The following is a 16,089-nucleotide window of genomic DNA, read 5'->3' as shown; positions in this document are numbered from 1 at the left end:
TGGCTGTGCACCCATCAGTCTGCGGGACCTTTTCCAGGGAAAGACTCGGTGACCTGAGGTCAGTCCCATTAGCTTCCTTCCCTGTGGAGTTTTCACGTGACTGGCACTCCCAGTCTCTGGTGTTTTAGTGCCCACATTTGAGCCTGGGAAGATGATCAAGACATGCAGGCATGTGGCTCTGGTCTGGCGACCAAGTGCCTGCTGGACCTGGGATCTCTTCTGGGTTTTAGCTCTGTGATCTGAGAATGGACTCAATTGATCCCACATGCTGGGGTTTCCTCTCACCTGGGAAACACAATCACTGCTGTTTTAGGGCCCAGAGTTCAGTCTCTTGGTAGTTATACTGACACTGCTCTCCTGCTCTTCAGACATAGTGTCCTCCCGGTGCTGCCATCTTGGACTCTCCCTGCTGTTCCAGCATTAACATTTTCAAAGGCTAAAGGTTAAATTAAAATTCTATAGCAGTTGGATCTGATATTGCTTTGTTTGGAGCTGTACTTCATCTTTATAAAAAGATTAATTTGAACCTTGGTTTATCTTTGTAAATGATTCAGCTTGTCCCTACTGAAGAGCCATGTCCCAAGCACTTAAGGCTATTGTATAATATTGTTCTAGGACAACATCATCAAGAGTAATCTGGATTCTCCATTCAGATAATGAACCTTCACCTAGTAATTAATCCCTGACAATATCAATGCCTCTAGTCTTTTTTTGTTGCTCCAATGATTGAAGCCTTATCTTTCCACCATGTTAGCCATTGTATCAGGGAACCAAGTTCTAAGATGGCTGTTACCAAATCACTCCAATCTTTTGGAATTACACAATTTTGAGTGCCCCAGTTATTTTTTTGTTTTTTTTTCATATTTTTTATTGTTAATTACACTTAATTAATTTTGTATACCCCCATAAGCCTCTCCCTCCTCCCCTCCCGATCCCACCCTCCCTCCCATTTCTGCATACATGCCCTTACCCAAGTTCACTGATAGGGGAGGTTCTCCTCTCCTTTCTGATCTTAGTCCATCAGTTCTCGTCAAAATTGGCTGCATTGTCCTCTTCTGTGGCCTGGTAGCGCTGCTCCCCCCTCAGGGGGAGGTGATCAAAGAGCAGGCCAATCAGATTATGTCAGAGGCAGTCCCTCTTCCCATTACTATGTAACCCACTTGGACACTGACCTGCCATGGGCTACATCTGTGCAGGGGTTCTGGGTTATCTTCATGAATAGTCTTTGGTTGGAGTATGAGTCTCTGGGAAGTTCCCTGTGTTCAAATTTTCTGGCTCTGTTGCTCTCCTTGTGGAGACCCTGTCCTCTCCAGCTCTTACTATTTCTCACTTCTCACCTAAAATTCCATTCACTCTGCCCAACAGTTGCCCATCAGGCTCAGCATCTGCTTTGATAGTCTGCAGGGCAGAGGCTTTCAGAAGCCCTCTCTGGTATGTTCCTAGTTTGTTTCCTGATTTCTTCTTCTGGCTTTCACAGGCCCTCTGTAGCAGGTTTCTAGGTTGTTTCCTATTTTCTTCTTCTTCTGATGTCCATCCTCTTTGCCTTTCAGGTGGGGATTGAACATTTTAGTTAGGGTCCTCTCTCTTGCTTGGTTTCTTTAGATGCATAGATTTTGGTGGGTTTGTCCTATGTTGTATGTCTATATGAGTGAGTATATATCGTATGTGTCTTTTTGCTTCTGGGACATCTCACTCAGGATGATCCTTTCCAGGTCCCACCATTTACCTGCAAATTTCAAGATTTCCTTGTTTTTCATTGCTGAGTAGTATTGCATTGTATAGATGTACCACAATTTCTGCATCCATTCTTCAGTTAAGGGGCATCTGGGTTGTTTCCAACTTCTGGCTATTACAAATAAAGCTGCTACAAACATGGTTGAGCAAATGTCCTTTTTGTGTACTTGAGCCTCTTTTGGATATATGCCCAGTAGTGGTATGGCTGGATCTTGAGGAAGTGCTATTCCTAGTTGTCTGAGAAAGCACCAGATTGATTTCCAGAGTGGTTGTACAAGTTTATATTCCCACCAGCAGTGGAGGAGGGTTCCCCTTTCTCCACAACCTCTCCAGCATGTGTTGTCACTTGAGTTTTTGATCTTGGCCATTCTCATGGGTGTAAGGTGAAATCTCAGGGATGTTTTGATTTGCATTTCCCTAATGGCTAGTGAGGTTGAGCATTTCTTTAAGTGCTTCTCTGCCATTCAGTTTTCCTCTACAGAGAATTCTCTGTTTAGCTCTGTTCCCCATTTTTAAGTGGATTACTTGGCTTGCTGCTTTTCAGATTCTTTAGTTCTTTATATATACTGGATATGAGTCCTCTGTCAGATAAAGGGTTGGTGAAGATTCTTTCCCAATCTGTAGGCAGTCGTTTTGTTTTCATGACGGTGTCCTTTGTTTTACAGAAGCTTTTCAGTTTCATGAGATCCCATTTTTTGATTGTTGCTCTTAGAGCCTGTGCTGTTGGTGTTAAAGGCTAGGCTCACAACCATAAATATAAGAGTGCCCCAGTTACTAAATATCTATTTGTCATATTGTGAATGTAAGCCTTAGGCCATTACTGATTCCTTAAATCTTTTTAATCTTGTGTCTCTATAGGTTGCCACCTGAATTCTTGATAACTCTGTAGATATCCTTCATTTCCTTCCAATTCCCTAATCAAGGCTTGGAAAATCATTTTAAGTCTTTAACAGATACAGACTGCCCTTTTAAAGTCTTGTTACAAGGTGGTGCTGTAAGTTCTGACATTCTTTCTTCTGTCTCTGTCTTAGTTTCTTCCTCAATTTTATTTATAACTTTTCTAATTTTTGTTCTAAGGTTTGTGTCTATTTTTCATTTCTTTCTTTCTCTTGTATCTCTGATTTGTAAGCATTTTCCTCATGCTGATTTATAAATTTTTGTAGTTACTCCTCTAAGGCTTGCCTCCATGTTTTATTTTACATTTCTTCCTCTGAAGATTATTCTGAATTTAAAAATCTTCTAATCTCTGTTCTATGGCCTCTAATTTAGCATTTAATTTTTTAGTCTTTTTCTTCTCTAAGTCTGTTTTCTTCTAATCTCTCTTAAAGAGGATATATAAAATTGCAATTATTACTGAAAATATGATTATTTGTATGCTGGTAAGCATAACAAAATTATATGGTAACCAAATGCCCTGTCATTGCATTTTGCATTTTTATGTGTCTTGTTCCTTTTAATTCCTTGTATTAAATCCTTGCGCCTGTGAATTGCAGCACAACTCCGGGAAGTGTCCTAGCTCTTATCCTGAAACAGATTTTGCTGCAAGTCAGGGATTCTAAAGGAACCATCTTTTGCTCTTGGCCAGGATTGCTGCCTACCCTTCCCAGCTCTGTACTGAAGCAGGTATTTCTACCTAGTCTCCAGCTTTTCAGATGACAGGACATTGCGGCAGGCTCTGTGTTCTGAAACTTTTGGTCTAATCCCTGAATCTAGTGCCTAACCTTGGATTCTGTGTAAGTTCTTGCCCTAGGTTTGGTAAGCCGTTTGTAACTATTATAACTGCGTTTTCCATGCCCTAGTTCCAGAAATAATGAGTCTGAGACTTAATAGTTTTTTAATAAATGCCTAGGCCATAAGCTTTGGCTGGTTCTGCTACTAGCTCATAACTTATTTACCTGTTTATTCTATTCTGTATGTGCTACATGGCTGGTTACCTGTCCTCCATTTCATATGTCTTACTTCTTTAGAGTCTAAGACAAATCTCTTGCTTCTGACTCTATGCCATAGTTCATCTCTCTCTGCTGGAACTCCCACCTCTTATGTCCTGCCTCATCTAAGAGGCCATCAGCTTTTTATTGATAGGTGATGCTTCCATGCAGTATGCAAGAGATTCTATTCTCTCCTCCCCCATAGAATGGTAGCCATAACATAATGAAAAATGTGTTTAGTCCACTTCAGAAGTCCCCAGAGTCTACCACAGTCTCAACAACGTTTAAAAGTCCAAAGTTCAAAGTCTCTTAGAGCCTGTGCTGTTGGTGTTCTGTTCAGGAAGTTGTCTCCTGTGCCAATGAGTTCTAGGCTGTTCCCCACTTTTTTTTCCAACTGATTTAGAGTATCTGGTTTTATGTTGAGGTCCTTGATCCACTTTGACTTTAGTTTTGTGCAGGGTGATAAATATGGATCTATTTTTATTTTTCTGCATGTAGACATCCAGTTGGTCCAGCACCATTTGTTGAAGATGCTGTCTTTTTTCCATTGAATGGATTTGGCTACTCCAGCTTGTTTTCTGGAACCATTTGTTTGAAAAACAGTTTTCCAGCCCTTTACTCTGAGGTAGTGTTTATCTTTGTTGCATAGGTGTGTTTTTTGGATGCAACAGAATGTTGGATCCTGTTTCCTTAACCATTCTGTTAGCCTGTGTCTTTGTGTTGGTGAGTTCAGTCCATTGATATTGATAGATAATAGTGACCAATGCATGTTAGTTCCTTTTGCAATAGAGTTGGTGATCTTACCCTCTTTCATTGCTTGTTTTCTTTTCATTTTTGTTGGGATATTATCTGTATCCCTGTTTTCTTGGGTGAATTTGTTTTTGTTGGATTGGAGTTTTCCTTCTAGTATCTTCTGTAGGGTTGGTTTGCTGTATACACATTGCGTAAATTTAGTTTTGTCATGGAAAATTTTATTTTCTCCATCTATGTTGATTGAAAGCTTTGCAGGGTATAGTAGTCTGGGTTGACATTTGTGATCTCTTAATAGTCTCCATGATACTTGCCCAGGCCCTTCTGGCTTTCATAGTTTCTGATGAGAAGTCCGGTGTGATTCTGATAGGTCTACCTTCATATGTTACTTGGCCTTTTTCCCTTGCTGCTTTTAATATCTTTTCTTTGTTCTGTAGATTTAATGTTTTGACTATGATGTGACGTGATGTGTTTCTTTTCTGGTCTAGTCTATTTGGTGTTCTGTAGGCCTCTTGTATATTTATGGACATCTCTTTCTTTAAGTTGGGAAAATTTTCTTCTATGATATTCTTGAAAATATTTTCTGGACCTTGGAGCCTGGAGTCTTCTTTTTCATCAATTCCTATTATTCTTAGATTTTGTCTTTTCATAGCATCCTTGATTTCTTGGATATTTTGTGATTGGAACTTTTCTGATTTTACTTTTTCTTTGAGAGAAGTATCAATTTCTGCAAGTGTGTCTTCAGCTCCAGAGATTCTCTCTTTCATCTCTTGTATTCTGTTGGTGATGCTTACTTTTGTGGTTCCTGATCTTTTCTCCAAGTTCTCCAGCTCAAGTGGTTTCTCATTTTGTGTTTTCTTTATTGATTCTAATTCTGTTTTCATGCCTTGCACCATTTCTTTCATCTGTTTGAATTTGGATTCCTGTCTCTCTACGATGGCCTCTATTTCTTTCTTCATTTCCTTTTTATATGTCACTAATTTTTTCTCTACTTGTGTATCTATTTGTTTGGCTATGTTTGCCTGTGTTTCTTTAAGGATTTTGTCTATTTCTTCTTTCTTTACATCCAAGTGACTGGCCAACTCTTTGAAAGATTTGTTCATTTCCTCCTTATGAGCCTCAAATAATTGGGCAAGCATGGCTTTAAAATCATTTTCCTATGATTCTGATGAATTGGAGTATCCATCGACTTTGGGGTTTGCTGGTGAAGTCATGATGTCCTGATTTATGTTGGAAGCGTTCTTTCACCTACCCCTGGCCATTGGCTTATCTGAAACCTTCCCTGTTTGTTTTTGGATTCTGCAGATCAGACTGATACTGTCTCTCTCTGGCATCTGGAGAGTTCTTCAGGAAGCTGAGAACTCTCAGCATGTGCTGAGGGCTAGCTGTACCTGTGGGAGAAAAGTACGCAGGCGCAAACGGGGCAAGTGCAAGCGTGCGTGTGTGTGTGTGTGTGTGTGTGTGTGTGTGTGTGTGTTGTGTGTGTGTAAGTGTGCGTGGACATGTGTCTCAAGGGACAGAGTGATGGCTAATGTTGAACCCTTGAGTGTGTGGGAGGGGCTCTGCACTGTATATTTCACAGGTGCTAGTGATGATTGCAGTACAATTTCTGGAATTAACTGCCTTAACTCCTCAATTAGACCCACAGAGCAGGAACTTCAATGTCCCTAGTGCTCCTCTGATTCCCAAAGTGGGTATGTGGGTGGGAGGGGGTTCAAAGCCTGGCTTCTGTTTTAGAAGGACCCAGGATCTGGGGATCTGCAGATACTCAAAGGTACACTCACTTACAGTCAGGTCACTTGGCAGAGATCGGGGTATCCGGGCTCTGTGCTTTCTGGTTTGGCCCTGCTTCTTTGATGTGCTCTGCCCGTTCTGTGCTGCTGTCACTGCCAGGTTCTGAGGTCTTGCTCCAGCTGGAGATTTCAGGGTGATCACGTCAGTAGGGATTAGGGTAACCAGGCTCTCTGTTCTCTGGTTTGGCCCTGGTTAGTCTTAAACTGGAGGGCTGTTGTGCCCCGCCAGCTCAGTGCTGCTCTGCTGCCAGGTTAGAAAGTCGCGCTGTAACTGGAGACTGGGTCGCTAGTCACAATGCTTTCTGGGAAGTCCTGGGGTCTCTTCACTGTGCTCTCCAAGCTTGGGAGGCCCAGCCCCTGGTGTGTCTAGCTTGTATGGCGTTTCTGCCTGTTTTTGGTGAGTATATAGCATATTCTCTGTCACTGTGGGATTGGGCAGGCCCTACCGTCAGTGGTGGCAATCCTGCAGAGCTAGTATGGCGTCTAGCAGACTCAGGCCCTGGGAGGATGGTGCAGCCGACATGTGAATCTGGAACTCTGAGACACTTACTGCTGGCCTTTGCCACTAAAGGGCTTGGAGCTCCGCCTCAGTGGCTGTAGATCCGGGGCAGTTAGGTCTGCTCTGGGAAAGACGTGTCCACTGTGCCGCTGTGCTGAGGAGGAAGGAGGTCTTGGGGAGGGGAATGCCACGAGATCAAAGGATCGTTTCTCACCTTCCCCACACTAGTCCCCGGGTGACCAGAGACCAAAGTTTTCACCTCCTGAGATGTTCCCGGTTGTTTAGAAAGCCTCACCGTTGTTTTCCTGGGTTAGAGGTCCTTCCATTCACCAACTCAGAAGTTTAGTTGTTCCACAGCTCAGAAATTGTGTGTGCTAGTCGCCATCTTGTCTCCGCCCCCCCCCATGGCAACTTTTATAAAGGAAAAACTTACTTGGTGTTGGCTTACAGTTTCAGAGGTTTAGTCCATCATCATCATGGTGGGAAACATGGTGGCATGCAGGCTAGCATGGTACTGGATAAGAAGCTAAGAGTTCTACATGTTGATCTGCAGACACCAGAAGGAGACTGTGTCCCAAACTGGGCATAGCTTGAGAATAGGAGACCTCAAAGCTTGCCTCTTACAGTGACACCCTTCCTCCGACAAGGCTGTATCTATTCCAACTAAGTCACAATTTTAATAGTATCCCTTTCTATGTGCAAAATATTTAAACACGAGTTTATGGTACCTACTCAAGCTATCACATAAGGGAAGTTGTGTGATTATACTTTAGTTAAAAATTTTAATAACAAAAATAGAATTTGAAAGAGGAGGAAATGTCCTTATAGATGAACTCAAAGGAACAGTGGTAATTTGTACAACACCAGCAAAAGATCTTAGAGGTATGGCCAGTACTAGGTTGCCTATGTTCCAGTGAACATATAGTCAACATTAACCAAACAGTAGAATATAAAAAAAAAAAGGACATGAGGTTTGGAGACATATGTGTTCAGGCATCTTAGAGGAAGTTGTAAAGTTTTTGTAGGTATAATATTATTATAGTGCAGTGTGTATGTGTTTCATATATATATATGAAATTCCTAAGAATAAATAATAAAATGTATTTAAAAGGAGTAAATATCATCTTTCAATTTAGTTTCAGTAAAGTGTCCATGTGTTGTGACCAGTCAACATTATTTAGCTTTGATTTAAAATTTGAAATATCTAGGTTTTACATGCAACAGTGATAGCTAGAAATGTAGGTTCATGACAAAATGCATCTTGCATCTGTAGCACAAGTAAGGACCAAGATTTAGTACAGAGTACAGCCAAAAAAATAAAAAATAAAGACAAATAACTCCGAGTAGTTTATATTCTTTTATAGACCAGAAGGTGAGTAATTGCTAATACACTTTACCTATGCATGGGCTGAGTGGTAGGTATCCTTAGACTTTTGCCACAAGTATAGAAGTAAATAAATAAAACAAAACAATGATCAAGCTCTATCCAAGAAGAGCCATTGAGGAGGTTGTACACTGATATATAGGATCCAGTAAAAAAAAATGTTAATGATATCAAATCATATATGACCACATATGAGAGCTTCTTGACATAGGTTAGAAATCACTTAATACAACCTACAGCAGTCTAGGAGGACTCCTGGAAACCAGTTTGTTTAAGGTGACACTGAATGGTATAAGTCAAATGATGTTGAAAAGGAAAGCTGGAGAGAAAGAAGAGGGTTGGTACAGTGGAAGGGGAAGATCATGTTGAAGAATTTGAACAAATTAAACTAACAGACTACCATGCTGTTTTTCTCTTCCAGTGGGACCTGGTGTGTGGATCTCAGGCATTGAGATCAGTCGCTAAATTTGTGATCTTATTTGGCATTTTGACAGGAAGTATCCTAGGTGGCTACATATCAGACAGGTAAGTGTCTGTTCTTTATACCTTTCTCTACATAACAATATGTTCATCAGCTACAAGTCATGTGTCTTATATAGGTGTCTACTGCTGGGTAGAGAAGCCATGGCCATGGCAACTCTTCTGGAGGAAAGTATTTAATTGAGGCAGGCTTACATTTCAGAGGTCTAGTTCATTATCATCATGGGGCAGAGCATGGTAACATGCAGGTAGGCATAGTGTGAAAGAGATAACTGAGATTTTTATATATGGATCCACAGGCGACATCAAGAGAGATACACTAGGCCTGGCTTGAGCTTTGGAAGCCTGAAATCCAGTGATATGCTTCATCCAACAAAACAACTGCTAATCCTACAAAGGCAAATGTAATAATGCCACTCCATATAAGCCACTTCCACTCTCTGTTTCCCAAAGGCTTGCAGTCATATCATAATACAAAAGCTATTTCATTCAACTCAAAAAGTATGGTAAATGCTGGACCAAAGCAAGACCAAAAACCAGCCAGGCAAACTCCAAACTCTGCATCTTCATATCTGTTGTGAAAGGGCTCCTCAGAGCTCCACCTCCTTTCAGCTTTGTTGACTGCAGCCCACTTCTTTTTCTTTGGGTGGTTCACTCTGTTAGCATATTTCTTTGGCAGGTACCTACAATTCTAGCAACTCCAACATCTTGAGGTCTCTAAGGCAATCCAAGTGTCACATCCACAGCTTCACAGTATGGCCACTATTGACCACCGTGTAGGGACACCTGTATTATATGCCTGGTCTCAATAGCCTGACTCAATTGTAGAGGGAGATTACAAAACCCCTTTCGTATATCCTTGACTCTAAAGTAAGAACCACATGATCAAAGCTAACAAGTTTTGTTGCTTTCTGGGTCTGGAACATGGCCCCTTTATTTAAACACATTTTCCCCACATTTCTGTTTTCCATGATTTCCTTCACTGCCTATGCTTGGCTTTCCTAGAACTTGCTCTGTAGACCAGGCTGGCCTGAAACTCAAAGGTATGCCTGGCTCTGGCTCTGCCTCTGCCTCTCAAGTTCTAAGATAAAAAACAAACTTTACCACCACACCTGTCCCTAAGCTTTTCTTTAATTTCCTTTCACAAGTTAGAAGCTTATGTGTTGGTGTCTTTTTTGTTGTTGTTGTTGTTTTTTAAGGTCATCACAACCTTTCCCTTATTTGGGACCAGGATTTTCTTTGAACTCTTTCCTGGTGCTCTTTTCCTTTCCAAATGTTATATTTTTTGTTCATTTTTGCTGCTTTTCATTACAGTGCTGTATGAGACTGGCCATTAATAACCAAGGAATATAGTCTGGAAATCTCCTCTGCCAAAACTGTTAATACAAAGCTTTTCAATTTATGCTCAAGCAGATTTTTTTGGACAAGGGTAGAAAATAGCCTCATTAATCCCTAGAATGATCATTAAGACACATCCTAATAGTCTTGTCTGAAATGTCTTGAGCTGGATTCCCACTGTTCAAATCAGAATCAGACCGCTCTCTTTCTTGCTTCTGCTACATTGGTTCATTAAGACAGCATATGTAAAGCATTGGAATGCTTTCCTACACCAAAGTTCCAAGATCCACATTCCAGCAAAGAAAAGCATGGTCAGGCCTATCACATCAATACTCCACCTCTGGTACCAACTTCTGTCTTTTTTATGGTTTCTATTGATGTGAAGAGACATCATGACCAATGCAACACTTATAAAGGAAAGCATTCAACTGAAGTTGACTTATAGCTCAGAGGTTTTATCCATCACCATCATGGTGGGAAGCAGAGCAACATGCAGGTGGATGTGGTGCTACAGATGTAGCTGAGACTTCTACACCTGGATCCACAGGCAGTCATGAGACAAAACCATTAAGCTTGGTTTGAGCCCCTAAAAGTTTTATTCACTTTACATCCTTGTAATCTTCTCCCCTCCCAGTCCCATACTCCCTTCTTCCACATCCCCTTTCCCCTCCTTTTTTTTCAGAAAAGGTAATCTCCTTTTCCCATCCACCCCAGCTCATCATGTTGCATCAGGACTGAGCATGTCCTCTTCCCCTGTGCAAGACAGCCCCATCAAGGAGAAGTGATCAAAAAGCTGGCAACTGAGTCCCTGTACAATGCAGCCCCCACTTCCCTTACTCTAAGACCCATATGAAGCCTAAGCTGCACATCTACTACATATTTGTAGGAGGGCTAGGCCCAGTATGTGCATAGTTGATGCTCCAGTCTCAGCTAGACCCACTGGGTCTTGATTAGTTACCTCTGTTGTTCATCTTGTGGTGCTCTTGCCACCTCTAGGTACATTTTTCTTTCATTCTTTTATAATACACCCTATGCATCACCCAGTGTTTGGATGTAAGTCTCAGCATCTGTTTTGAGGCACTGTTGGGTAGAGGCTTTCAGAGGACAACTCTGTCAGTCTCCTGTCTGAAAGCTAACAAAGTATCATTCATGATATCAGAGGTTGGCACTTTCAGATAGAGTGGATCTTTGGTTGGGAATTCCCTCAATCTCTACTCTAGTTACTCTATCTTTATCCTTGTGCATCTGGCAAGCAGGAAAAATCTTGGATCAAAGTTTTTGTGGGTGGGTTTGTGTTCCCCTCCCTCTGTTAGGAGACTTATCTAATAAGAGAGTGGCCTCTTCAGTCTCTGTTTGAATTCTCCTCATAGCCTCCTAAGAGCCTGCCCTTACTTAGACCTCCAGCTTGTCATGGAAATACCCTGATCCTCATTTCTCTTTTCTCTACAGGCCTTCTGTACTCTTGTCTTCACTTGTTTGCCCCAGATCTAATCTCTACCCTGTTAACTCTCTGTTTCCTCTATCCTACCTAGGTCCCTCTCTTTAGCCACAACCTCTGTCTATCCTCTCTCCCCCTCTAAGTGAGAGTTATGCATTGTCCCTTGGATCCTTCTTGTTATTTATCATTTTGGGTCTATGCCTCATAGTATGCTTATCTACACTCTATGGCTAAAATCCACATGAATGTGTGTGTGTGTGTGTGTGTGTGTGTGTGTGTGTCCTTCTTTGTCTTGGTTACTTCATTCAGGATGATATTACTCCCATCCTTTTGCCTGCAAATTTCATGATTTCTTTTTTTTTAATAGTTGAGTAGTATTCTATTGTGTAAATGTGCCACAGTTTCTTTATCCATTCTTTGGTTGAAGGACATCTAGGTTGTTTCTAGATTCGGGCTATTGTGAACAAAGCTGTTATGAATATACTTAAGCAAATGTCCTTGTTGTATGGAGGCATGTTTTTCTATCTTTAAAGTCAATTTTTAATTTATATTCTCAGGTATAACATCCTGCCCACAGTTTCTTCTTCCTCCCTCTGGCCTTTACTTCCACTATCTTTCCCATTACCTCCCTCACTATCCATTCATCCTCCATTTTCATTCAGAAAAGAGCAGGCATCCCAGGAATATTAACCAAAGATGGCATAACAAGTTGCAATAACACTAGGCACATCCCCTCATATTAGGGGCAAACTAGTAGGAGATTAAGGGTCTGAAAAGCAGGCAAAAGTGTCAGAAACAGCACCCACTCATTCTACTAGTAATCCCACTAAGATGCCAAGCTACATATATATAACATATATACAGAGGGCCTGGGTCAATCCTACACAGGCTTTCTGGTTTGCAGTTCAGTCTCTGTGAGTCCCTATAAGGACATGTTTGTTGATTCTATGATTCTTGTGATGTTCCTGACCCCTCTGGCTTCTATAATCCTTCTTCCCCTCTTCAGAGGGATTCTCAAAATTCACCAAATGTTTGGCTGTGGGTTTATGCATCTGCCTCTATCGATTGCTGGATAAGGCTTCTCTGAAGACAATTGGGCTAGGCACCAATTAATTAATACAGCAGAATATCATCAGGCATCATTTTATTGACATTGTTTTTGCCTATCCAAGGTTTCTGGGTCATTTAACCTCTGGTTTCTGGTCTTGTGGCAATTTCAGCAGCCATATCCCTCATGTGTACTAGATCACAAAGTGGACAAGCAACTGTTTGGCCTTTCCCACAATATCTGACTCAGCACAACATGCTAGCAGGACAGATTGTTATTGAAAGGTTTTGTGGCTGAACTGGTGGCCCAAACCCTCCAGTTGAGTTTTTTCCTGGTTATGGAGATGGTTGCATCAGGCTCCATATCCCATTAGTAGCAGGCTTGTGCCTAGAGGCACCCTCATAGATTCCTTGTAGTTTCCATCGTTCTAGGTTTCTACCTTGCCCCTGAATTGCCCTCCAATTTCAGCTGGCTCTCCCAGTACTCTGTTTTTCCATGCTATTCCCATGTGAGCCCTCCTATTCCTCTCCCCACCTTCCCCCAAGCCACTAGTTATATCTTTTCTATTTCCCTGTCCTGTGTATGAATATTACCTAGAACCTCTGCTCGGATGTAGCCCTTAGTAGCTCAGTAACCAATTTGTTTTCCTTAGTAAGGGGAACAGGGACTATTTCTGACAGGAACTCAATGGCAGGCTCTTTGACCCCCTCATACCACAAGGGAGGAGCAGACCTGCTAGGCCACAGAGGAGGACTTTGCAGCCAGTCCTGAAGATACCTGATAAAACAGGGTCAGATTACATGGGAGAAGGTCCTCCCTAATCAGTGGACTTGGAAAGGAGCAAGAAGGAGATGAGGGAGGGAGGTTGGGATTGGGGGGAATAAGGGGGCAGGATACAGCTGGATTTAGAGTTAATAAAATGTAACTAATAATAAAAAATAAAATAAAATTTAAAAAATAAAATAAATTTTTTTTTGTTTATTATATATATAGTGTCTGCCAGCATGTAGGTCTTTGCACCAGATCTCATGATATGATTGTGAGTCAACCTGTGGTTGCTGGGAATTGAACTCAGGCCATCTGGAAGAGCAGACAGTACTCTTAACCTCTGAACCATTTTTCTTGCCCCAGCTTCTTTTTTTGTAAGTAATTTTTCTACCTTCATTCATTTGTCTGCAAACTTCTTGTTCTTGTTTTAAATGACTGAGTTGTACTACATCATGTAAATGTACCAGATTTTTTTGATCCATTCTTTGGTTGAGAGACATATAATTTTTCAGCAGTTTCAGGCTATTATGAATAGAGCTGTTATGACCATGTTTGAGCAAGTATCTTTGTGATAGGATGTAATGTCTTTTGGGTATAGGTAATCCATATCCAGAAAGACAAACACAATACATACTCATTTATAAGTGGATAATGTGTGCAAATTGAAGGATAACAATGCTACAGTCCTTAGACTAAGAGAGACTAAGTAATAAGGAAGACATACAGGGAGATGACTAGATGCATATTTATTACTATGCACAAAAATCAAGTCCAAGTGAATCAAGAACCTCAACATAAAATAGGATACACTAAATCTGATAGATGAAAAGGTAGGGAATAACCTTGAACACATTGGCACAGGATACAACTTTCTGAACAGAATACCAACAGCTTAGGTACTCAGATAAACATTAATAAATGGGGACTCATGAAACTGAAACGCCTCTCTAAGGCAAAGCACACTTTCAGAAGGATAAAATAGCAACCTACAGAATGGCAAAATATCTTCACCAACCTTACATCATAGGGATAATATCCAAAATATATGAAGAACTCAAGAAAGTAGACAACAACAAACCCAAATAACCCAATTTAAAAACTGAAGTTCAGAGCTAAACAGAGAATTCTTACCAGAGGAATCTCTAATGACTAAGAAACACTTAAAGAAATGTTCAATGTGCTTAGTCATCAGGGAAATGCAAATCAAAACAACTCTGAGATTCCATCTTACTCCCATCACAATGGCAAAAAATAAAAAACTCAAGATAAAGCACATAGTGGCAAGGATGTGGACCAAGGGGAATACTCCTCCACTGTTGGTGGGAGTGCAAACTTGTACAAGCACTTTGGAAAACTATCAGGAGGTTTCTCAGAAAATTGGGAATACCTCTATCCTAAGACCCAGCTATACCACTCCTGAGCATATGCCCAAAAAAACCCTCTACCATACCACAAAGACTATATTCATAGCAGCTTTACTCATAATAGCCAGAAACTGGAAACAACCTAGATGTTACCTAGCCAAAGAATGGATAAAGAATATATAATATATTTACACAAAGTAATATTACTCAGCTACCAACAACAAAGAAATCATGAAATTTGCAGGCAAATGGATGCAGGTAGAAAAGATCATCCTGAGTGAGGTAACTCAAACCCAGAGGACAAACATGGTACTCACTTTTAAGTGGATATTAGCTATAACAAAGCACATGAAAACCATGCTACAATCCACAGAACCTCAAGCAGCTAAGTAACAAGAAGGGCCCAGGGGAATACTTAATTCTAACTGAGTAGGGGAAATAGAATAGATATGACCTCAGCGGTGACCAGTACACACCATTTCTGAGTGGCAGAAGATCTGAAACTCTAAAACTAGTGCTTGTATGGGCAAACAGAGCATCAAGTTTGAGGCTTGCCAGGCTAGAGGGAACAACCTGTGAGCTGGGACAGATTAGATCCAGGCCCACTGTGGATATTTTCAAGGTTCTGAGGGTGGCGAACTATCCATCCCTTGCACTTTCAGCTGCACCTTCACTTGCTCAGAGGGTTTTGCAGCAGTTGTGGCAGCCATGGGGAGTGCATAACCCCAGAGAAGGGGCCTCATTACTCTAATGGCCAAACAAGGGACTCAAATCTGATAATAGAAAACTGTGGGCCCACTGTGATTTCCACACATACCTGCATGTGAGTGCATTTGCTAGAGAGTGCCTACAGAGACCCAGATTGGGGGTCCCTCTACACTAGCCACCAGACATTGGATTTGTCCCACCCCACCTCCCTGTGGACAACATGGAGATCTTTGGGACACAGTTCTCAACATTGAAGCCGCATTCTCTGAGTCTCCCAGGGGAGTCCAGCTAAACAATTCCTACAACCAAGACAGCACAGCCCAGACAGATCTGAGCTCTCCAGATCTAGGTATTGTACTCTAGGCCTAAGGGTCACTGAGCCATTCAGGGCACCTGCTCACTGTGCTCATGCACAAACTGTGCCTGTACCAAAACCAGCACTTGTGCTACTCAGTCATACTCCACCCTTCCAGGCAGGCACACCTCTGCACACACTCCTGCTCTTGCACACTTGCACATTCGACATTCCTCTTTAGGTGCATCTGAAATACCAACACCCACTCTTAAACTGGTGGACCTCTCTAATATACCTAGAGAATACTCCAGACTCCAGAGACAAATAGATCCAGTCTGCCGGACAGGCTCCATGAAAAACAGCAAAGGGTAGTAACCATCAGATGGCTAAATGGAGGTTTAAGAAAACATTCAACAAAATCAGGACATCATGGCTTCACCAGCAACCCTGAAAATGAATGGATATTTTAATTGATTAGAAATATAGGAAAATTATTTTAAAGCTATGCTAATCGAGTTATTAGAGGCACAGAAAGAGAAAACAAAAAAGCTCACAAAGAAAT

The 16,089-nt window shown here is 41.4% G+C and overlaps 1 protein-coding gene across 5 annotated transcripts in view; it reads left to right on the top strand.

Moving 5' to 3' along the window:
* Nucleotides 1-16,089, top strand: part of LOC110544702 (solute carrier family 22 member 19-like) — an 89,535-nt gene that overhangs the window by 24,637 nt on the left and 48,809 nt on the right. For all 5 annotated transcript variants that reach the window (XM_060385975.1, XM_060385980.1, XM_060385968.1 and 2 more), the window contains exon 2: nucleotides 8,510-8,613. In XM_060385975.1, the coding sequence (XP_060241958.1) occupies nucleotides 8,510-8,613 (104 nt within the window). The remainder of the gene's footprint in view (nucleotides 1-8,509; nucleotides 8,614-16,089) is intronic.

This window comes from Meriones unguiculatus, chromosome 1 (genome assembly GCF_030254825.1).
Source record: "Meriones unguiculatus strain TT.TT164.6M chromosome 1, Bangor_MerUng_6.1, whole genome shotgun sequence".
NCBI lineage: Eukaryota > Metazoa > Chordata > Mammalia > Rodentia > Muridae > Meriones > Meriones unguiculatus.
The sequence above is the reverse complement of the archived record's forward strand: the minus strand, read 5'-3'. Positions and strand labels throughout refer to the sequence as shown.